Here is a 24,717-nt window from a genome sequence, read left to right as displayed (position 1 = left end):
TCAGGGAACAGGTTGTGTCAGGTCTGTCCTATGGGCTGGGAGCAACTGTGGCATTAAGTGTCACCTGTACAACTGCTGTTGAATTGCAGGGGAGTCTGTATGACTTTTTAAATTGCAGATAAATGCAGATAATAAGCATAAAAATGTAAAAAATTGCCATTAACTTCCTGAGGAACACATGAACAGGTGATGGGATTGGAATGAATACTTTGCTACCTGAAGAAAAAGGCAGTCTTGCACTGAATGCTTGTGTGTTCTGGAGTTTCCCTCTGTGACTTCCACAGGAAGGTTTTGCAGTCTGGCATTGAACAAAATAAATTCTCAGGCCTTCCTTTGTTGTTTGCATCTGTCTTCAACCAATCTATTAATATTTCTGGACTAGTGCAAAAGCTGAATATTTACAAATAATTCCACACTGAAGAAATGTGCAGCATAATGCTTTATTTACCAAAAAATACGGGTTCCAGCAGCCAGGCTCCAGGAGGCAGGCTGACAGCCAGTAGAGTTGTGGAAATCCCATAGCGCTGCTTGGATCTCCCTCCCTGGGACACATGAGCCAAGGACCCCCCTCCTCCGAGGAGTGGGCAGTGGGGATAGTGCACTGCCGTTCCGCCTGGTTACAGAGCCACGCTGCTTCCTCCAGGAAGCTCAGAAGGACCCCTTCCAAGGGTCATTTACAGTTTGTGTTTGCAGTGAATTACCCTTCATACATATTTCTTTTCTATTGGCTCCTCGATCGCTTCTCTAATTTGGGAAGTGTACTTTGAAAGACTGTTGGTGACATGTTTATTTTTCTTAAATGCTTATGGAACAGAAACTCTGCCTCATGAGGGATGTGTCCCCCAAATGGAATTAGAGTGATCCCACAGTGTTAATTCTGTTATTATGCTCCTGATTTTTTTGTCTTCTAACATTAATCCTGTAATTTTAGAGAAGAAACTGTTTTAAAGAACTTTACTTTCTGTGCATGTATTAAATTATCAATAGGGTGTAAGCAAGGGGAAAACTCAAAATTATTTCTCCTTCCCCCTTCACCTTCCCACATATGCAGATGAACAGTAGGAGCAGAAATCTGTCTCAAACCTTTGGACAGATGCATTCTTGGTACAACCTTGTACTTTTAATCCTTTTTTTTTTAATTTTATTTTATTTATTGAACTCTTAGGAATTTCAGCCATGGGTAGTGAGGTTCACAGATAAAGACTGGAAGGATGAGGGCCTCTGCTTTCTGTTTCTGGCTGTGGTAGGAAGTGTCAATCAATGTGAAAAATACTGAGAGTTATTGCACTGAGTGACTGAAGTAAATATATTTTGTTTATTCTGCATACTTGCCTTTTAAAGTTGCATGTTTGATTGCTAGACATAAGGAGTGGGAAGGTGGGGCAGTTCGATGCCCTTTACCTGTTTGCAGTCCTTAGTTGTATGTTAATGGTAAAGCTAGTAATTGGTTTCCCCGTAGTACGGGTCCTAATGATTTCACAGTGTTCTCTTTCCTCTGAAAGGCTTTGCTTTTTATTAAAAAGAAAAAAAAAATGTTGCAGGAGATTTTTCCAGTGATTCCTAAATAAATTAGTAGCAGCAATTTGTAGCAAAAATCAGCTAAGAATCAGCAGATTAGACATTTAAGACAATTAGGAACTAGAGCTCCTAGCTCCTAATTGTATACAAATTAGAGTAATTTAATACATTTCATGTGATAAAACAATAGAAGTGAAATTACCATAGTTCAGAATGTCTTGGCTTTTAGCAATGATGATGTTTGTTATTTTTAATTTCTTGATTTTATTTTCCTTTCTAAGCAATGTAAAGGGAAGAAAACTTCATTTTTGTGAAATATGAGTCCTCTGATTACTTATAGAAAAGCTTTGTTTCTTTTTTTTTAAATTAATTTCTTGTAGAAAAGGAAGTAAAAACTTTGTATGTAGGTACATGTATGTTGTAATGCTCATTTTCAGAAACTCAAATCTCAGTGCTTCTAATATTTGCAGTCTGGCATTGATTGTAAGCATAATAGGTTATTTCATGCTGCTTCTCTTTAGATTCATGGTTATGATACTGAGATGTTAAGACCACACACAGACAACAAGATCTCCAGCCACTTACGCATGTAAACAGTCTGGCTTTTTACAAAGTGGAAAAATATTTCTTGTGCAGTATTTTTAACATGATCAGCATGTTAAGGCTTAATCTGCAACTGTGTCAACATTTCTTTGGCTGTAACCATTAATTCTGTAGCCTCTTGATAATATGTAAAACGTGAGACTGGTTTGTTTACTACTGGGATTTGTCAGCAATTACTGTCTGCATTTAGCTTAGTGCTTTCAAATATATGATAGATCAAAGAGTTATTTTGCATCATCACTGTGGTTTTAGTAAAACAAAGGACTTTTTTTTCCCCCAGCTGGCTTTGGGACCTTCAAAGGGCCATTGGAGCAATAATTTTCATAAGTATTATACTTATACCTGTTTGATACTGGTAGGCACAGGTACAATACATTAAATAACCTTCTGCAGCTACTGTTTGACAGGAATTTAGCTATAGGGACAGGAATGTACATCTCTTTCAGCCTCAGTTATTGTGAGACCTGGCATAGCTTCAGCATAGCTGGCAATTTTTGTTTTGCTTATTTTTGTGTAATTAATGCATATTTTCAGCATTCTTCTTACCATCAGGAACTGCAAGTGCAGTGGTCATGTGCAGTGGTATCTAAGTGCCGTATCATTTTCATCACAAAGAACTGAGCATTACGAGTTCTGATAGACAAGTTCTTCATATGGATATGTATATATGGAGCTAATTAAGAGTAAAAAGGCATAAAAGCATTTTAATGGACAACATATCTGTTCAAGTAATAAATATTTGGGTTTATGTAGTGCCTTTATCTCTGTTCTCAAAGATAATTTATTAACATGTTTATGAATTTAGTTTCAGTGTATTTTTGTGGTTTTGCAAGTAACAAAAAGAGCAAACTCCCAAACATATCAGACAAATGTGCAGAACTTTGGTAACAATATTTTTGTTTAGTTAGAAGTAGGCTGTAAAATCAGTTAAACTTATCACTGCTCCTCAGAAGATTGCCATTAATTAAGTCTGTGATCTTAGGGGCACTTGGTTAAAATATTTCACCTGAGCTTTTTCTATGACATTGTACAATTCTGACATGTTTGTTTTTCTAAGAGTATTTTACATAAGATATATAAATAATGGCACATCAATCCATAAGACTGACTTTAGAAATCTCAAAATGCATATACTGTAATATGGATAAGGGAAATTGTTGGGGGAGTCCAGTTTTAGGGATAGTCAGCTGACAGAATAAGGTTTATATGAAACTCTTAAAAGGCAAACCTGCATTTTTAAAGTCACTATTATAAAGTATTTAATAAATGTGTCAATATTACTGAAGGTGATTAGGAAAATTTTCAGTTTGTAGATCACTATCTTTTTATTTTAATACTTAAATGCTGTCTGCTGCTTAAATTCTGGTGCCATTTCTAAGCACCACTCAAACCAGATGTTCTGTTAAAATTTGAATTAATCTTTTGCCCAGTAAAACCCTAAGATACTGTTCTCCTAAACAGCATATTAACAAAGAGAATAGATGTGTTTCATCATTCCTGTTCTGCTATCTGGTCCAGTTTCATTTCCTCTGATGAAAAAATGATAAATATAACTTATAAAATGAGGCAGCAAAATAATCTCTATCAGTTAGTTAAAACTAAATTCTTGACAGCAGTTTTGTTTTCCAAGATTTTAAGCATTAAATATTAATGTAATAACTTAAATTACTAATTTCCAGCCAAGAATTTGTTTAGTGAAATAGTTGAGTTTTTTACTTGTTTTTTTCCCCTGCAAAGGTGTTATTTTGGTCATAGCTGCCAGCTCTGTATCCAAGTATTTTGCATGGTAACAAATCCCAGGCTTTAAGGAGCAGTAGTAATTTTAAATGGGGTTTTATGATGAGCCCTTTGCCCTTGGTTTGGATCTCTCCTCACCAAGTTATACACCTCTGGGAAAATCAGATTTTAGATTCACTTTTCGTTTAGGAAAACCCTCTACTGACGGGGAATCTCCTGTGGTCTTGGTGGCCCCTGTTGCACTGGTTATGAGAAGGGGGAAGATTGAGCCTCTCCAGTTTGAAAGTAAGGAAGAGAAAGGGTGGGATGATTTATTTAAACAAAATAAAAATAAAACAACAAAAAGCAAAAAACCTGCTGAAGATCCTTGTTATTTATGTAGCAGAGCCTGGGGGTAGTTGGCATGGGAATGGGCTACAGGGATATTCAGTAGTTTGTGTGAGGAACACAGACTGATGATCGGAGAGCAGTGGAGCAGGAATGAGGGGAAAATGGATGGTGGATGTCAGTGCTGGAACAGGGATGTGCAGGCAGTGTCAAGCTGAGAACTGGACTAAAGGTGTAGAGAAGGTTGGAAACAAGACAAAGTATGGAGCAGCAGAAGTAAAACAGGAATTCATAGTGGCTTGATACTGAGATGAGCATTAGGAGTAGTAAATGATACTCAGACTGATGAAAAACCTCGAGTGGCAAGATTAATTGGTTGAAAAACTGTTTTCAGCCACTTGGAGCAGGGAGGAGATCAGGAATATCCAGATGTCGGAAGGTGTAAATTCTGAGGGATGATGGGCACAGTTGTCTGTTTTATGTTTCATGCTCCCCTTTGCACCCTGGAAGGAGAACCTAAGGCCCTGAGGTGTCACAGAGTGGCACAATGTTTTATCCCTTTCCAAAGAAAGGCTGATGGTTTACTGCACATTAATTGTATTGATCCGGTCAGGGGAGATGTCTGTGGGCTTCCAATCCTGCCTGTTTCCCTGTGGGAGTCAATGTGTCACCAGATGGCAGATTTTCCTTAATCAGTTTTCCACCTGCCCTTTCCAAGGTCGTATTCAGAGACCGTTTAACTTCATAAGTGTACTTGCAGTCATCAAGGAGCACGCCTGGTGTCCTTGGCCTTTCTGGAAGTCGTTCTGTAGCATATTGTGATTGTGTTTTATTATAGCACTGCTTCACTCTGCCCATTTTCATACAGTTATATAAAATATTTCATACAAAAAGGGTGAATTTCTCATGACTGCTTTTAAACACCTGTACATTTACCTGAATTTTTGGAGAAATACTTGGTTGATAAAATTGAAGTTTTGTTGTGGGTTGTTGCTATTCTTCAGTGTTTCTCTGAAGACCTGATGAAGGGAGGTTGAAGGGCATATTGAAAAACTTTATAGACAGCAAGATTTGGAGCATCTAGCACTCCTACCATGTTGTAATCATTAATAATAATGAATTAAAATGTTTACACACCCTGATCTCTATTGTTCTCTTTGATGTTAATTACATTACTGCAGATCACTAGTTCATTCTTCATATCAGGCAAATAAGGAAATATTTCATCTTCATTTATCTGTGTCCCTTAGCATCCCAGTAGATCTTAGGCACTGTTGAATAACATGTGGTTTTGCTGCCTTTGCTGTATACAAATGCTTGTCTTTCCATCTTTTTAAAAAGCCCTGAGTGGAACTTGGTTACTCAATTTGAGCAAAAAATAATGCAAAGATATAAATATATGGCCACAGGTGACTAAAACAAAGCTTAATAGTGTTCTTGGAGATCCTAAAGTCAAGTATTTTTTTTCTTCTTCTTTTTGTCTTGCGCTTATTAATGTGAATCAGATTAAATGGATGGTGTGATCACTTGTTCCTGTGGTTCTTGACATCCAGGAGCTGTAATCTGTCATGTGCTGTCATCTCTGTTCCTTCATTCCTTTTACCAAAGACAGTTGTGCAGCTAGCATACTATCAATTTTTAAAGTTAAAAAATGAGCTGTTGCTTTCCAAAGGGTAATTCCCTCTCAATCTGTAAAGCAGGTGTGGTTTTTTGGTTTGTTTTTTTCCCCTGTTGAAATTAATGGTGACAAAATGTAGGTTTTTAAAGGTAATTTATCCAGGGTACACTTTTCTATGTGGCTCTTAAAAAAGATGCAGACTTGTAGGAAGTGAAATCTCAGCCATACCTGTTCTAGCTCTGCAGGTATTGTTAAAGTTCCTTAGTTGGCACAGTCCTGTCTTTGGTAGGTGATTTTTGCAGCATGTGAGGCTTCATCCTTTGGATTCACTCCTGTGGTTTTCACACTTAAAATTGTATGACAGGCTTGTTTTTGTAACTAGTAAAATCACATTATATTTGTAGCATCTGATGTCAGCAGACAAATATTTTAATATAGTAGCAGTAGCTACAAATATTTTAATATAAAATTCCTGACTTCTGCTAGGCATTACTTAGGTTCCATCAGAAATGTTACTGCTGTGTAAAAAGAGGCCTTTCTCCTTGTCAGCCTGGTCTCTTGAACACAGTGGATTTCCAGTAGATTGGGTACAGGTCAGGATTGTACCAGGAAGGAAAGAAACTTTTTGCGCTGTAATATGATCTGTCAGTTGGAGAAATGCTTCACAGGTCTGTTCATCTACTGCCTGCACAGGGTAAATCCTACTGCTGCACTGCCTTTAGAAGAGAAGGGAAGTCTATTTCCTACAAATCATCGGGAAATTCATGTCTGAAAGTATTCAGCAAAATGTATGTGGAGTTTTGCTGTTGAAGCTTATTGCAGAGTTTTTAAATGTTGAGAATTGCACGTTTTCTGGGATTATTGTTCATTTTATTCAACTGTTTGAAAAATTTAATCAGGAATGTTAAACTTCTACTAGACCTACAAGCCTAAAGATACTGAAGGATAAGTTTTGTCCACAAGTATAACGATTGACAGTCTCTGTTTGTGTCTGTAAACTTGTTCTGCATCTATGCAGAGCTGTTACAATGGCAGAATCTGACCATGCCTTTTAGAAATCGGTTCTTTTCCATTGCTTCTACTATTGGTGATATCCTTTGTTTTAGTGAGATGGATCATTAAGAACATTTTTAAAAAAATAGTTTTCTCTTAAGCATCTGTATCCAGAAGTACATACAGAAATCTTTATTATCTTAAAAGAAATTGTGAGAACAAGGTAATTAAACATAATGCAGCCTTATAAAGACTGTAGTCTTAAAATCTGCTTCTGTACTATGTCAAATGGATCTTTAATTCTGCTGTTTCTATATGAGTGAAAGTGCTGTTGGCAGATAAGTTTTATAGCTATAGATTCATGTAGAATTTTCTTCTAAAATTCCAATTCTAACATTCTTTCTTGTGATATTGAACTGTAAGCAGTTACTACTTAATTTCCCATGCATATTGAGTGACAGTGCTGTTTGAAAACCCCTGGCAAGGAGACCTAAATACAAATCTTGTACCATCAAAATTTCAGTGGACTCTGGCAGGTTACATTTCTTTCATACTTGTGTGTTTCCTTTGAAAGAAAAACTTTCCCAGATGGTCATTGCAGGGTGCTGAATGAAGCCAGTAATTTTATGTAAGCATGTAAGTTCATAGCCCTGACAGAATTCCTTATTTGGGTGCTGGATTCTTTGCAGAGTTGTTTTTTTTGGGTTTTTTTTTTGGGTTTTTTTTTTTTTTTTTTTCATTTTTATCTCTACACTGTTAAATGAAGGCAAGTTGAGGGTAAGATTATCTGCAAGGTCACAGAGAAACTTAAGGCATGATGGGCAAAGGATCCTTACCAGGTTGGAACTAGAAATAAACACAGAAAGGGAAGGATAGGGCCATACTGATAGTTATAAATTAAGTGTCAAGGTCTCAAATCTGGGAAGGGATCATCAGAATTTATAAAGTTCTATTTAAATAGTCCATTCTCCTCACTTCAGACATCTGTTACTGGTTATTGTTTGAGTGACCACCATGTACATTATACAAAAAGGAATGTGTTTTTTGTAAGATCTCTGCTAATGTGGCAGATAAAATCCCTGTGTTTGATAGCAGTGCCAAAGGGCAAAGAGGTGCTGAACAATATTCCTCATCTTTACCATAACTTTCCTTCCTGGAAAAACAGGATTTGACAGAGGGAAAATGAAGACCGAGATAAGGAGAAGTGGAAGGAGGCTTAGGAACTGAGAGTGATATAGACCAGAACTTGAGCAGGGAGGGAAAAAAGTCTTCTCTTGGGCTGATGCACCAATTTTTTTTTTTTAATTTTTTTTGGTTGATTACAAATAGGAGTTATATCTGCATGCTATGGCAATAAATTGAAAGGACTAGCAAGCTAAGGAACAGTTGTTTTTGTTGGCGTGGAGTGTAATCTGGGCCTAGTTTTTACATCTCTAGCAACTGATTGTTGCTTTGTGTAAAGTAAAATGCACTGGTGGTTTTATTAATGCAAGTGCTGCATCAGTCTCAAAATTTCATTTTTCATAGGAGCAGTATTGGAACTGATGATAATGATTTGCTTACTCCTCAGGAGAGATGAAGCAGCTGACAGTGATGGTTCTCTCATTTTTATTGATTATGGGCATTAAGTTTCAGTACAGCAAGCAGGGAAGTTTGTAGCCTTTAAACTATTTCTTTCACCTTTGGAGAACTAAGCAGGTGGATACAGGTTATAGAAAATTAGGTGTGCTGCAGACATGTTAAGTAATTCAGTTTTAATTTTCCATTTTAACATCTTGCTGGGCAGACATAAACATTGCAATTAAGCAAGATTTAATTCAGCCAGGTGACATCTTGTAAAACCAATAATGGCATAGCTGAATTTATTGAGCTGCTTTGTGCTGTCAGTTTTACTGTAGCTTTTGCCTGTTTAGAAAATGCATTAAGGAGGAATTTTGACCTTGGCAGGTATGGAGAAAGTCTTGAATTAAAATTCAGGAAAATTTTCATGGAAGAATTAGGTAACTTATGGGAGTTTTGTGCAATAGGGTTACTGGTGGAGCAGGGAGAAAAAGAACCTGGTGAATGTACAAATATATGTAATTTTTGATAGAAAATGATAAAAATAAGAATTTTAAGGGACTATTTTACAGAAAGTGGGTTTTTTCCCAACAGTTTTAATTCATTATAGGGGGAATCTGGAAAACAAGTGAAGCTCAGTCGGCCTCCTGAAGGACAAGGCATTAGCTTAAGCATGATTCTCTATATTTGCACACAATAGGACAGGATGCTAAGATGCATTTGTAGAGTTTTGCTGTTTATTAATATGTTAAAAAGCTGACCTTTTTGAAACACGTGCATTAACTTTGGAAACTAATTTTCCAGTATTATCATGTTCTCAGCTGCATAAGAAACAACTGGTATTAATGTAGTTTATGAATTTATTTAGTTTTAGTTAATTTGTACTCTACACTGGAATAAGTACACAGAAAGCCACCTTTTAGAATATGTGTGAAGAATAAACTTTGGCAGATGTTGCTTGTGTTAAACTATCCTTGCTCCACATACGTGAGAGTGCCTTGAGTGATAGGAATAGAAATTTGTCAATTCAGTGTCTGACATCCGTGTTGGGCAAATTAGCACAAACTCCAGTGGGGCAGAATGAATGGATATGGGGATTGGTGGAACGCGGGGAAAAGTCAGAACACCCATTGTAAACAGAAGTTACATGCATCACAGCCTTCTGGCACCTTTACAGGAGGGAGTGAGTGTAAGGACAGGGAAATCTGATTGCCATAACCCTTTCAGATCCTCCAGAAGGGATGGACAAGGGCCTTCACCAAAGGCTGTTAGGTGAGCTGAAGAAGAAGGTCTGTGCACAGATTCCCTGGCTGAAGGATGGAGGCAGTACTGGAGCTGAACAGGGAGCTTTGGGCAGACACTGGATTTGTACAGGACCTGAGCAGGGAGCTGAGGTATGAAAGGTTAAAATGCAGCTGTACAAAAAGTCCCCAGTATTGAATGACATGATGATGAACTAGAACATGTGATTCTTAGTGCACTGTGATTGGATTTGCCACAGGATTTGAAAATATTCAAGCAGTTCTATAAACCAGTTCACAAATTCTGGGAGAAAACAATCACTGATGACTTCCAAATACAGATGCAGCCTATGAGATATAAAACCCGGGATCTCATGTTGACAGAAGTCTAATGCATCTGCTGAGGAACGTATCATTATTTACTTATGTTTTTAACCTCTTCCTGTAGACTTCTTGTTGCTGTCAGAGCATACAGGTGGGTCACTATGGACCCAATATAATGTTTTATATATTTAATGTCTACATTTTGTTGCATAAAATCAATGCTATTTATCATTTTCAGTGATTTTAATGTTTTCCACATGTAAGAGGATTGGTGCTAATTATCACTGGAATTTTTCTAAGCATAATTGTGGGAAGTATTTCCCACATATTTCCAATTAGTAACATAATCCACGGGAAACTTGGGAAAAAAAATAATATCAAGTCCTTGAAATGTAAAACTTAAAGTTTTTTAAAAGGCATTTGCAAATAGCAGTTGAAATGCTAGGTACTGGTTGTCCTTTTTGACTGTACTAAAATTACATCCTTTTTTCTTTAAGGCAACAGCTTTCTTGATCCCACTGAAACAGAGAAATGTTATTTTTGAGAATAAACCAGTCTTTCTTGCCATTCCAGCCCTCTCATCTGTATAATGGAGCTTCTCTGAAATCTTGGGACCATGTTGTTTCTATTACTCTTCATAATATGTGAAAATGAGCAATGTGTTACCCATGATGTCTGTATATTATATTTTTCCTTGGGTGTTCATGATGTGATTGACCACATGTGAATATAATACCTATCAGTGCACTTAGTGTGAAAAGGAATTATAGAAACTGAGAAAGCCAGTTAGAGATTGAGCTCTTCTTACATAAAGTACTGAATTTGTTTCTTTAAATGTTTATTTTCATGTTAGAAACAATCATACTTTGTTTGGATCTTCCTTTCCCCTATTGGAAGAGACTAGAGTCAATTAAGTGATGTAAATAAATTTTTAGAAGAAAAATTAACTTCCCAACCTCAGAAACTGAGTTGTGGGAAGAGGAATATTTGCAGAAGGATTCACTTTTATGAATTAGAAACATTTGGTGTGCCTGCTGGGGGCATGTAAATAAATATTGATTAACCTGTGCATTGTAATGCTGTACTCACCTGCCTCCCTTAGAGGTCAGGGATGGGTTCCTGGGGCCTCCTGAAGGCCCACGGTTGGAGCAGAGTCAGGTGCATTTTTTGAGCTGCATCCAATTTTAAGTTAAGGTCTTGTCATCCACCACCTGCTTCTCTTTACCCTGCTCTCCTCCCAGAGGTTTGTTAGGAGAGATACATAAATAGTCACTCCCTGTTTATTCCTGTCAGACTTGGTAGGTGGTGGGATGCATTTTAAAACAGATGTTGAATCAAAACTGTTTCAGGTAGGGGACAGTTCTGCCTGCTCAGCTCTGGTTGGTGCTGACCTGTGGGAGAGATGTAAGATAGAGATGTAAGATAGTCTGGAGCAAGGATAGACAAGGATAGACAAATGGGGAAAGAGCTCCCTTAGCAAGTCATGTTTTAGTCCCAGGAGCCTTTCTGGTGACAAACACTCCAACAGGTACTTTCCACAATCCATTCTTGCCTTTCACCAACTCCTCAGTGTTCAACTATGTTCATATTTTATATATTTTTTTAAATTGCTTGTTGCTCCTATTATTTTTTCTTTTTATTTAAGCATAAGGTCTATTTGTTATATACTCTGTTCAATGCCAGATGAAATGATTTTTTTTTCCTTGGGCATTAAGAAAAAATTATATCCCTTTGCTTGCCAGCTGGTAATTCCTTGAGGTTTTTGCTGATCTGTTTCCATTTTGATATATGATGTATTCTCCATCATTTGATTCTGTTTTTTCAGCAGTAAGATTTAGCGCATCTCTTGTTCTTTTGGAGGACTCATCTGTTTCTTCCCTTGTACCTCTGTAGATAAAGCATTGAATATTTTGTTGAACTTTCCTCTTCTTCTGCCCTGTGTTGACTTAATATGTTCCCACTTAATAGAAGGATTTTGTCCAATGGGTGTCACTTTTGTAATATGCCTTTTTCAGCATGAGTCACTTTTTTCTTATGCTGTTTCTGAAAAAGCTTTCTTGCTGTTCTGAAACTTTCCTGGCTGGGTTTAGACAAATTAGTTAAAACACAGAGTTAAAAGTATTTCTTTTACGTACTTGGAAAATGCAATGTTTCAACCATTTCAGTAAATTTAACAATATTAAGAAGTTTGGCTTGCTACACTTTTTTAGCAAATAGAAATACTTTTGCTCTATGTATTTGTCTTAAAATCTGATCATGTGCAATTAATTTATCTTTAATCTGTTAAATTATTTTGGCATAAAGATTTAGCATCTGCAAGTATTTTACATTGAAACATGGGCTGCAGATGTTGGGTTTGGTTTTGTGTTGCCTCCTGCTTCCCCATTCAGTAGCTGTGTGCTGCGGTAGGTAGCATTGTCAGGAGAGGCAGGGAAGGAGGGGAATTTCAGCGCAGGTGAGACCTCATCGCTTAGAATAAAAAGGAATCTGAAATAATTGCGAAGTTGGACACGTGGAACAATTTCCTGCGTGGGACCTGCCCTCACTTCCCCATTCTGTTTTTGTGAGAGGGAAGTCAGCCCATCCCTGCAGCTGTTGGACAAATAACTCAGAAATATATTTGTGGGTGCATCATGTGCTTGAGAACTGCTGCTCCTTCATCTCAGCAATGGGCACCTTACCTTGTGAAACAAACACTGTGGTTTTTCTCTGCTTCATCTTATAGGAAGCTTGTAAATTGTGTTTTCGTGCTATCTGATGTCTGGTTTTATTTCCTCTGACAGTGTTTACATCAGAAGATACTGAGGGTGGTGTCTCCACCTAATTTTTATTGCACTTCATTTTCTGGTATATGCAGAAACTCATAAAATCAGGTGGTACATTGCTAATTTCTGCAGCCCTCTTGTATGGTGGCTCTTTTCATGCTGAACAAATCCATCAGTAGCTTGCCAACACATACTTGGTGATTTTTTTGATGCTTTAAAGTCTGACAGATTAATATTAAAATACAGCATGTATTATTTAAATTACATTACATTGTGTTAAATTACAGCATGTAAAGTATGTATGGGAAAACCTGTGAAAATCATTTAACAAGCTGAATGTCTAAAAAAGGCCCTCAAACCTTTTTATTACTGGCTGTAATTTCTTAAAAAAAATTATGTTGTCATGTTACAGTTGTCAGTCTTTAGGAGTTCTGGAAGCTTTAGTAGTCATTGCAGTTGTTTTGATACCTATTGCTATAGGACCTGATCATTACAAACTGAATAATTCAGCCATGCAGAGTGTTTTGTACAAGGTGTGTACAAGTTCCTTTTTCTTCTCACCTGGAGAAGAAACAAAATCCCAGAACTGACTTTGTAGCACCTGAAAGAATGTCCCCAACTCCAATTTAATACAGCAATGACGAGGCAATTCTTCTCATGAATGACCAAATTAATAATAGCAAATTTTTATCATTGTTATTATTGATAGCTCAGGGTAAGAGCTCGGTAAGGTAATAATCTTTATCTGCACCCACTTACTAATGATCAGGTGATACACAATAATATGGTATCTTGTGGCACTCTGTTGGTGTGGCAGAGCCCTAGGAACTGTCTTTAAAAATTTACAATTAAGAATTAATTGCATTTGGGTAGATTGTGAATATTTTCACCTCCTCAGTTAATATGGCCACTCACCTTCCCCAACCTGAAGTGGGATAAAAGCAGGTTGTTGCAGATATGGATATTTCATCATCGTTTGCTCACAATGATTCAAAAAATACCAACGTTTTTAGAATAATACTTTACAACAAGAGGGTGAAAGCAGCTTGTTGGAATCTCAAATTATCTTTTTATTATCTTGAGCAAATACTCTGCTGCTATTTCTGTTTTTCTGGATCAGTCCTGACACAGGCAGGGACATGGTATATCCTTTCAAAACGATGGTGAGATTGCACTGTTACTTGGAGACTTAGCCCCAAGGAAAAACTTGCTTTTTGCAATTGTTTTAGCTCCAACTACATGACTCCTTTCAATATGTGGGCTACAAAACCTCCTACAGAATTGGGATCAGACCAGCACAGATTGACAACCTAAATTAAGCTTAATTCTCTCATGCAATTTAGGCCTCTTTTTCAACATTGTACCTGATAGAGCAGTTCTCCGAGACCAGTTCAGATGTTTAGATTAAGTAATTACTGCTTAGCCTGGCTGTGGGTGATGAACTGAAGGCTCTGTTTGCACTGCAGCATTCTTAGGCTGCTAAAAACATGCAGCTCCTTTACCTCGGCAGGTACTTGGTTTTCTGAAGGAGTTGTCTTCATTAATTTATTTTAATCTGTTGATTTGGGTGGATCACTCACAACTATGTGCTTTAACAACAGTGTGTTTGTCCTTAATTTGAAAGTCTCCAGTATCATACACAGCTCCATCAGATCTGAAACTCCTTAGTGTTTTTTATGTTTTCCTAAGAGTTGAATCACTCACAAGTATTTCTTGTTTTCTTTTTCACATTATTTCTTAAGTTTAATATCCTGTCCATCTGCATCTGTTAAGAGTCTAAAATGCTGCCTTGATGTTGCATCCTAGTTTCATGAGTTGTCAGGCCACATTTATCAGAGGATTGTTCTAAAGGCTTGTTCTCTGCTTACACCTCTTTGCTTGGCATGGGAACCTCTCAATGTGATCTTAATGTGCCTATAGCTTATTGATGGAACTTTCAGATAATTGCTTTTCTCTTCCACTAAAACACCAGATAATTAAACACTCCTCCTTTCAGGAATTCCTCATACATAAACTGTTCTTCTAAAAAAAGTAAGCCAACCACTTGTGAAAGATTACTTAGATATAACTCATATGCAGCTTGTAAAAGGGGAATTTTCTCCCTGCTTTTGGAAAGTCTGACTGCATTTTAGATTGTCCAATTCCTGCTGAATCTGTGTATAATTTAGTGCAGCTATCTTTGAGGATAGATCTTCTATTTAGAACCCGTTATAGCATTGCCCTGGATCTGCTGCTCCCTTTTTACTGTTGCAGTGACCCCATAGATCTTTGAAAGCAGGGAATTTAAAAGATCTAGGTGATGTTAGCTGATGGCTATAATCCTTCTTTAATAAGAAGGATTTATTTGTTGAAACTGTTCTATGACTTCAGGATATAAATTTATGACAAAGTACAAGCTTTGTACAATTTCCAGAACCAAGCAGCTCTTATCCAGAAAAAAGGTCAAAAGTGGAATAGATCCATTTTCCCCTCTGACATTTGCATCATATTTCTTGAGCATTTTGAAGAGTGGACTTGTTACATGATTTCCTAGAGGGATTCTGCTTTTGGCTTTTTCTGGAGGCCTCTCTCATCTGTTCTGCTCTGGTTTTGTATCAGCTGTTGAGAAATTTTTCTGTAATCGCCAACTGCTCTTGTTAGGTGAGCTCCTGATTAATCTTATGAAAGCAAAACTGTTCACTGGTGACCTGTTGGTGCCTAAACCCCCCTGAAATAGAGAGATGGAGAAAAATGTTGCTTTGAGCATTAACCAGGGGAGCACTATTTCTGTGCAACTTTGGTGTCTGGTGAAAAAAAATTATATTATTTTTCCCCCCTCTCCTCCCTCTGATTTATTGTTTTTTTTTTTTTTTTCCCTAGAAAGATGATACCACCCCCACTCAAAAAAATACAACAACAAAAAAACCCTGGAGATTCTCGAGAAAAATATGTGAAAAAGTCATACACATATCAAATTGTAACTTTATCTACTTAAAAGAATGAGAAATGTACAGTGGTAGCTGTCACCAAAATTCCTTTATCCCCTGATAGCCGTCAGCAGTGGTGGTGGCGTAAGCACCTATCCTAACTCCTGTGTTTATACAGGTTGAGGCATTTAAGTGTTGGAACAGTGTGCCTATGATTTGGGAAACTGTGTATTACCTCAAATTATTGTGGTCCTATACATGCTTGTAAGTGAAAGTTAAATTAATATTATATCATGACAAATACATTTTTTGTGCTGTATGCTCACTTGCTTAAGTGATTTTTACCTCTTGCTATTGCTGTGTAAGAGGAAGAATTCAAAATACTGCAGGTCATTGGTGCTAATAGTATAAACAATAGGAAAACATATAATTTTCTTTGGGATCAGAAAGGTAAAGAAGAATAAACTTCTAATAAGCCTGGAAAATGTAATTTTTTTTATAATACAGTTGGCACAGTGTATAGACCAATGATTAATTGGTCATAATTATACTCAATGCTGTAGATATTAGAACTTGCATGACTCAGTGCAGAACACTTAACTGATTTTCAGAAAGAACTTAGAGAGGATGGAAAATATTCAAATTTTCCTGTTTATTTTAAGACAAGATATTTCACATAAGCTTATGTGTGGTTTATTTTATTTTTTCCCACAAAATCTCTTGGCTGTGCTTTTGCATTCTGGAGACCAATGATACGTCCTATCAATTTTGTCACAATGCCAGAAAGGGCTTCCAATGACATTTTTTGAGTGGTCATTGGGATCACTTTTTTTTTTTTTTTTTAACTAAAGACATCATCTAAGACTGGAGTAAAATTCTCTGTGTAACAACAGAGTAGCACTGTGCTTAAGGAAGAGGGAGCAGTAGAAATAAACAGTCCCTGTATGTTCATCACGGAGCAGTTCTGGAGTTTTGAGTGTGTGGGGGTTGCAGCTTGGCTCCTTCCCACCCATCCCAAAACCTGGCCAAATTCTCAGATGTTTCTGTTCCAACTGAGCTTCAGTGAGTTCTGACCCTCCAGTCCACATCTGTAATCACAGCAATGGGGAACCCTAATATGTATCTTGGGAGGCTGGTTCTGCACGTGTCTGCTGTAATGATGCAGCACATTTGGAGTGCTGTAACTGAGTACAGACCCACCCTGCTCATGCCCAGCATCCCGAGGACTGTCTGGTCATAAAGATTGGTTTTATGCTGTTCACATGATGCAGTTTAAAGAAACAAGAGTACCCATGTAGGAGCCCATTGATTGTAAAAATGGATATAGCAATAAAAAGTATTTATTTGGGTTTATTTACTCCTTGTGGGATTTTCAACAATAGTTCACCATCTAGTATGTGCTTCTTTCAAGGTTTCAGCAGGTTATGGGCAGATGACTTTGCTTGAATGACCACTTTGTGTTGGGTTTTGTTCTGTTTCCATTACATGTCTGGTTATATTTTCAGTTGCAGGGGTCTATGAAGTGTTTGATGTATTTGTATAAACAATTTGATTTCTGAAAAGATGTTCTCAATTAAATGCCATAGCTGTACAACAATACACTAACAACATTCTGAGATCATTTAAAGCCCTTTGTTTAGTAACACAATGAGTGTCATTAGACTGTTACAGTAAGAATGTGAACATTAAAAACAGCTTGCAAAAATGAAGATTTTTTTTGAAATCTAGAATTATGGGGGATATCAACTTGGAGCATCTGCTTCTGTCTTTAATTTTTGAGTGAAATGTTTTCCTATTGATTCTTGACAAATATGTTTCCCATCAAATCAGACATTCAAGTTTTAGTTTTGACAATCACACCTCAAAAAACAATTTTCAGTGCAAATTTGGAGATGGATGTTGAAAGCGTGAAATTTAAAGTTGCCGTTCTTTTAGTTTGCCTTTCAGTTGTGGTAGTTAGGAGTCACGAGTTGCATCTTGCAGCCACACTGACTGGAAACACTTCATTTCCACTAGAATAAAAGCGAGCCTTTTCATGGAATTGCATGTCATCAGAATAAAAATAAAAATAGAAACTTCTATAAGAGCATCAGATCTGCTAATATAAACTGTGTACATTTTCCCTCCACTTGCCTCTGTTCCCTGCCATTATTTGTATTGGCATTTAGTCTGTACTTGTCCTTTGCTGCTGGAGCAGCCCAAGTTGTATTGAACTGCTCAGCATAAGCACCATCCTCAGAGCTGTACCCTGTGAAGGCACATGAAGCATAGCTCAGGTGTAGCTCAGGAATGCAGGGGAGCCTGCGTGGGAGCTGTCGCTCAGATCACGTCCAGGACTTAACAAAAATAGCAGCTAGTGAGGCTCAGGAAGGGCTGCGCTCGTGTTCTCTGACTCCCCCTTTTCCTCTTTGCCTGTGCCACTTACGCTTCCCTGTGTCCTGTCCCAAAGCTGTCCTGATTGTGTGGCAAAACCGTTGGCTTGTGGCTAGTGAAATATTTCCAGGTGTGCTGTCTACAAAGGAGAGTGCTCCAAAGCTCAGAGGGATAGAAATCTTCCGTTGGGAAACCTTGACTATTACAAGGATTTATGCACTATTTATATCTGTTTTTTCTTTGAAGCACTACAAATGTTTGGTGTGTTTGTAAATTTTCAAGATAATTTTAACTGTTTTTCCATTGTATAGTTTTGAATGTGGTTTGTTATTTTCTTTTCCAATTGTTTAAAGAGTGGCAGCTGAGACAGTGTCACTCAGAAGAAAATAATTACAAATGTTCTGTCTCCTTGAAAAATAGGTCTATACTTTGTATCTGTATCTATGTATAAAGTTTTTTAGTCAATACAAAATGATACCAGTTAACATGGAGCATTTGATAATTAGAATTTTCTTGATGTATCAACTACTTGTTTGTTGTTATTAGTGCTGAACCATGAATAATTTACTGACTTTCACTTTATAATCTGCAGCGTCTGCTAACTTTAAAGTTCAGTAGTCAATTTAAGGTTTGCTGAAGCTGACTAATGATTCACCAGAGATTTTTGTGAGATATTTTGTCATCCATTTAAAGCTTGGAAAAGTCTGCTGTTGCAGCCATCTGGCAATTCTTGGTTCTCTGGAGGAAAGAGAAGCCTTTTGATACAATAGATCAAAGCATTCTGCTCTTTCAGTGACTGATACCTATAAGTAACTTAGAAGTTTCTCAAAGTTATTTCGCAATGCCTGTCTCGTTTGCCAAATTTTTGTATTCTAACTATAATACAATATTGGCCATGAATTACATTTTAATTATATTTGAATAATTATTTAGAAACATCTGCTTGCAATTGATTTACAGATCCAAGTGTTTTATTAACCAAGAGGTTTTTAATTTACCAAATATGCTGTTGTGATTAATAAAACTGATGCGAAATCTTTTGCTCTTAGAGCTAATGGTATAGGTAAAGGTACTCTCAGCAACTGTACTTGTGCTACACCATAAGCCTGAGATACAGGTGTACCTATCAAGGAATTTCAGAAATAGCTGATGTGTCTTGGCATGTAGCCTATATCATCCTAACAACTGTGTATAGTCTTTAGTAATAGGTGAGCCTTATTATTTATTGAATGGTTATTACTTATAACCATTCAAAGTACAGATGACAGATGTGGTAAGTACCAGATATCCACTGACAAGTCCTTCAAACTTGCTGTTCTTTACATTAGGTAGCTTGGAGAAAGAAGGAAGACTTCTAAGATGCTGAATTTTTAAGTACTCAATAAATTTAAAGCACCAACTAGATAATTAATGTGGTAACAAATTTTCAGAAATAAAATCATGTGAGTTTGGTGAAGGAATAGCTAATTTTTCACACACTGAAATTTGCTTGAACTCAGATTTAAAAGTGGTATTTAGATAACACAAGAAAATTCCACATGCTTGTGCTTGTCATATGAATATTTCAGTGAGCTATCCAGGATAGGTCTGGTGCTCTTGTTCCTTGTTAAGTCCACAAACAAAGATAAATTCTTAATTCCATACTTCATGACCTTCCATGATTTAATGTTCTGCCTGCTGTAACTCTGAATCAGATGCATGTGCTTACCTGATTGTTTATCTATCTCCCTGTCTGCTCAACATGTGCTTCCTAGCATTCCTAGCAGCTACAGTTCAACATGTTTTTTCTTTTTTTTTTTTTTTTTTTTCCAGTGTGGGAACTTTGCTGTCTTGGTGGATGTTCATATTTTGCCTCAAGGCTCCAGTAAAGACACCAGCTGGTTTTCAGATCATGAGAAAGAGGTACAACAAATATCAATTCTACTTCAAAAGTGTATGGCTGCAGGGAAAAAGTTGAATTGCCTTGAACTGTTCAGGATTTTTCAGCATTAGGAGAATATTGTTAGTTATACCTAACCATCAGCAGTTGCCATGGGACCCCTATGTAAACCATATGTGCTTTTTGGGTCACCAGTGACCACTTTAAATTTGCTTTTTAATTTTTAAACTCTGTGTGTGTGTGCACATTCATTCATGCATGCATGTATGCTGTGTGGATTCTTCTGACTTAACTTTTCATTTAAAAATATGTTTCTCATGAATGCTTGTAAATTATCCTGAGTGATATAAACCAGATTGTGGTAGGTATCATTTTGTTGGTGAAAAATCTTCCTGTTAATTTTTTTTCCTCATTCTGAGAAGTGTAAATGATGTTGCATTTAGAGGATGCAAGAAAACATAAACATGCAAGATAAACTGTAGTAGAACTGTTGCCTTTTATGAAAATAAACTTCCATTATTTTTAAGTGTGTCATGTGTATATCATGATGAAATTGTGGAAAATCAGTGAGCAGCAAAATTCTGCCTGTAACTTTGATCAGAGTGTAGAGAAATCACAAAAGATCTTGTGCTGCGTTGCTGGCGGGAGCTTTCTCCTGTGTGTGGGAACTTGAGAAGTTCCCTGTTGAAAAGGAAGGCAGGACGTGTTTGGGATGCCTGTGGACTTTCCCGCAATTCTCCCTTACGGTCATTTTCAGTAGATAGCTTCCCTAATAATGCCATCATTAACTTGTCACTGCACAGCGTCCCCAGACATCTCAGAGTCATACATTTCAGTGAAATTGAAAGAAACAATGCATTAATATCCTGGGGGAGCAAAAGCAGAGTATTTAGCAGCATGTAGTTCGTCTGATTTGTGCTTTATTAAACAGAGAAATAAGAAAATAGGGAAAATCTCTCAGTTTTTTATGACTAAATGAATGCTCATTACCTTTTCTGTTTATAACCAGTTTTGCTCTCCTGGTTATCTGAGTTTTAAGTGTTCTCAAAATGTATTTTGTAGGACTGCCAAAACAAAAGAGATTAACTTCAGGAAATTAGCTCATGATTGATTTAATAAAGAGGCATGACAGGACAGCATTCGGTGCATTTCTGTGACTGCATGTTTTGAGAGAAGTACAAAGGTTGCATATTTTCAGCAACTGAGAAGTGAGAGTCAAATAGCTTTGCAATTCACTTCCTGAAAGTTCTGTGCAGAATCTTTGTGTGAGGGGAAAAATGGTCCTAAAGAAAGATTATTCCAACGTATTTTTATGAGAGCTTTTACATGTTCATCGCAAGCGGTTTTCTGCATTTTTGTTGTTTCTAAACTCTAAAAAATGCTTGTGGTGGTGCAGCCCTCTCTGCCTGTCTGTGGGAAATGTGGATGCCTCTGTAACAAACACAATTCCTGCTGATCCCCTGCTTACCCTGGCTGAAAATCATGGGCTTGAGCTCAAGGATCCTGGTGATGCTGTCCCAGGGGCCCTTTGGCTGCTGGCTCCTTGGAGCACGTGCTGTGGAGGGCAGGATGGGACAGCACCAGTGCCCAAAGCATGGCCCTGGTGTGAGGAAATACATCTGGGTGTTGGAATGACCACCATGGCACACTGCTGTGGCCAGCTGGGTGTAGAGGATTCTTGGGATTGCTGTGAGATGCTGCAGTTTTTCAGTTTCTCCCCTCTTTCTGCCCTTCCAATTTCCCTGCCCTTTCTTTCATACCCCTTTTTCCCTGGAATGGCAAAGTCAAAGTTTTCTCTTTGGTCTCTGAGATCTACATGGTTATTTGTGGGGAGCTGTTTAAATCATGTTTCCATAAGGCTAACAAGTAAAATATGTTCCATGTAAATGAAGGAAGTGCAAGGTAGTGTTTATTGCTGTGGAAGGAACCAAAGACACACCATGTTTCTGCTGCTTTCGAGACCTTCTTGTTCTAACCCCAACACAGGCCCATGAAGGAATGTGTAATGGGAGCACTTTAATGAGTTAAACAGAAGGATAAGCTAATACAGAAATTTATAATTGTGCTCTACAAGCAGAAAGGAAAATGGATTTCTTACTGAAAAGACAAAATACTGGTTGTGATTGACTAATGTATATGCCCTGCTTTCATTTAGAGCAATGCATTAAAAATTTGTTGTTCTGGGTACTTTCTACATTAATCCAAAGGAAATTCCAAGGCAAGACAGTTTAGATACTACTTACATAATTTTATCTATTACCCTAACGCATTATAGAGGTAAAATTATATTTTTGTGTGCCACAAAGTATCATTGCTGTGAGCACATAGTTATGAAAAATGGAAAATGAGAATACTAAGGAAAAGGTCTCAAGTATGTGTGTGTGTGTGTATTAAGCTTAAAACTTACTCTGGTATTCAAGAGATGAATTTTTTTCTTTTTACTCCAAGTATTTTTTTTTTTCTGGGCAATTCTGGCAGAAGGTTTTGTTCTTCCTGAGTTGTATGTTGTTTTATTGTGCTTTGTTGAAGAAAGTATGAAAGATATGAACAGTTATTTTTAGGAGTAGAAAAATCTAAATTAATTAGAGCAATTAAGTTGCTGTGACCTAATTTGCTCTGTCTTATCCACCCCCTCAGTCCCCCCTTTCCCCCAAATTACTCAGAATTGGAGTAAAATATCTGTTGTGGTTTATAAGGATTCTTGTAGAGAAATAGTGTGTTGACAGTTCCTGAGAGGATTTTTACTAAAATTTTGCTTAAATACCTAATATTGTGATACATTTTTAACATGTATTTTTTTCTACTTTGCATGCATCAGAAACTAATTTCTGATTTTAAAAAGTTAGTATTGTAATATAATGTATTTAATCTGCCAAGTAAGAATTTCATAATGTACTTCCTCTTTTCTTCCTTAGAAAAATTGTTTGATTCCCCTCCTTGTTCCCATACATTTCCTAATTCATGTGCTTCTCCTCTCAGTGTTTTTCCTTTTAATGGAAGAGGGGGTAATTTTGTATTTGTTTCTGCTGTGTGCCTGTGGGTGTTTCTGTAAATTTAGTTCAAACCAGGCCAGTGGTTTCTCTTTCAGGAGGTCTGCAAGCTGCTAGAAGAAGTTGTTGCTTCAAGGATCAAACACTACTTGGAGGCACCTAAACAACGTGGTCAGTGCAAAACCATGGAACAGGGATCATCTGGGCCTTTGTTTCTTACTGGTAAAAGAAATAATTTAATTTAGTGTGCAATAAAGTGTCGTGGAAAATACTGTTCTTTATTTTTTTCTGTGAGAAATTTGCTATCAGGAAGGCCTGAAATAGTTGATATTTTGGTCTGGAATTACTTCAGCTATGTTAGTGAAAAAATTAAGTGGATTTTAATTTTCTGTGTTGCTTAAAAGTGAACATAATGCTGGTACTATTTGTCTGAGAGCCTATCATTAGAACTAAAAAAAAAAAACCAACAAAAAAACCAAACCAAACAAAAAAAAAAAAAAACCCAAAAAAAAAAAACCTTACACAATCCTTGGTCCTGCAAAATTGATTGAAATCTTCCTGGTTAGTTAAATCTCCTTTCTGCTCACCCATTTAGTTTAGAATTTTTAAATTGAGAGATAATATCTTTAGTTCTCCTTTTACTTTTGGCAATCTGTTCAGTCTTAAAAAGTTGGTGTGATGTGATAAATGACATTTGTTATTTCACCAGTGCTACTGCAGGCCTGGCAGCAGAATCCATGACCCTGGAAGTGCAGAGATTAAGAGCCTTCACCCATTTGGAACTCATTTTTTGTGTGTGTGAGGGTGTTGAGGCCAGTGGGTGCCATTTCAGTACATCCACATTTTAAACTAAAGGTCATGATCTCTGTAGCTTGGGCCTTACTATTAGATCAGCTTTGGGGCTCAATGGCTGCCAGTTTTTGTTTAATACCATTTCATTGTTGGCATAATGCTTGGGTTTACAGTTGATAGGCTTATCTGTTGGTCTTATATCATACCAGCAATTAATCTGTAAATAGTTCTTAGGCAAAAAATTACTGGTGTTTGTTACTAGCCTGGAGCAGGTCCTAAACTTGTCTCAAAAAAGAGGGGCTGCAGTAGTAAAGCTCTGTGCTGGCCATGCTTTGTCACATTTCGTTAAATACAGGTAAGATCTCTACTGGAGTATGGCTTCTGCAATGCATGAGATTACATACTTACATTAGATCATCAATATGCTCATAAATTTTACAATTCAACATGTATTATATGAACAGTTTCAATTGGGAACAAGTTCTTTGTCTCTTAAAATGCTTTCTATTGTTGAAAAAGGTGTATTCCTATAGAATGCTGGTTGGTGGTTGGAGCTTTACATGCTATTGTCAATAATAATGATAAAACACAGGTTATATACTGTATGGTTGGCTTATTGTTGCAAAATTTTAGGCATATATGGGAGCCAGGTTCTTCTGGCATGAACTGGGCTTTTTCCCACCCCTCAAGAACACAATACCGCATAAGCAAGAAGTGCTTCAGGCCACTAAAGGATTTCCAAATCCTTTTTTTCCTTGCAAGTCATAACTACATTTTATCCCTTTAAAATATTATTATCGTTTGTCAAGCACATGAACTTTCAGACCCCTGTACTTTTCTGATTGTGAGTGAGCATTACAGATGCTAAGATTGGAATTTTTAAGATCTGTTGAGGTTTTTCTGTGTTTTCTTTTATGAAGAGATGCTTTTTATTATTTATTTTTTCAAGTTTCCCGCCTCAGTAAAAAGTAGATTTTGAAAAAATTATGATTTTATAAGGTAAAACTGCCAGACTGCCAGGTTGTTTTTATATATGTGGGCAGATGCAACACTAATTTAAGTGTGTTTGTTAGAATTTAGGGTCTTCTTTT

At 37.0% G+C, this 24,717-nt stretch overlaps 1 protein-coding gene across 6 annotated transcripts in view; it reads left to right on the top strand.

The window, feature by feature from the left end:
• The window catches only part of SLX4IP (SLX4 interacting protein), a 101,500-nt gene that overhangs the window by 13,948 nt on the left and 62,835 nt on the right, over positions 1-24,717 (top strand). For 3 of the 6 annotated variants that reach the window (XM_068186074.1, XM_068186072.1, XM_068186073.1), the window contains exons 4-5: positions 19,778-19,867; positions 22,918-23,056. In XM_068186074.1, the coding sequence (XP_068042175.1) occupies positions 19,778-19,867; positions 22,918-23,056 (229 nt within the window). Of the gene's footprint in view, positions 1-4,761; positions 4,904-19,777; positions 19,868-22,917; positions 23,057-24,717 lie in introns of those variants that run through there. The other 3 variants (XM_068186078.1, XM_068186076.1, XM_068186075.1) reach the window with 3 other exon arrangements.

This window comes from Anomalospiza imberbis, chromosome 3 (assembly GCF_031753505.1).
Source record: "Anomalospiza imberbis isolate Cuckoo-Finch-1a 21T00152 chromosome 3, ASM3175350v1, whole genome shotgun sequence".
Taxonomy (NCBI): Eukaryota; Metazoa; Chordata; class Aves; order Passeriformes; family Viduidae; genus Anomalospiza; species Anomalospiza imberbis.
This window is presented reverse-complemented; position numbering and strand designations above follow the sequence as displayed.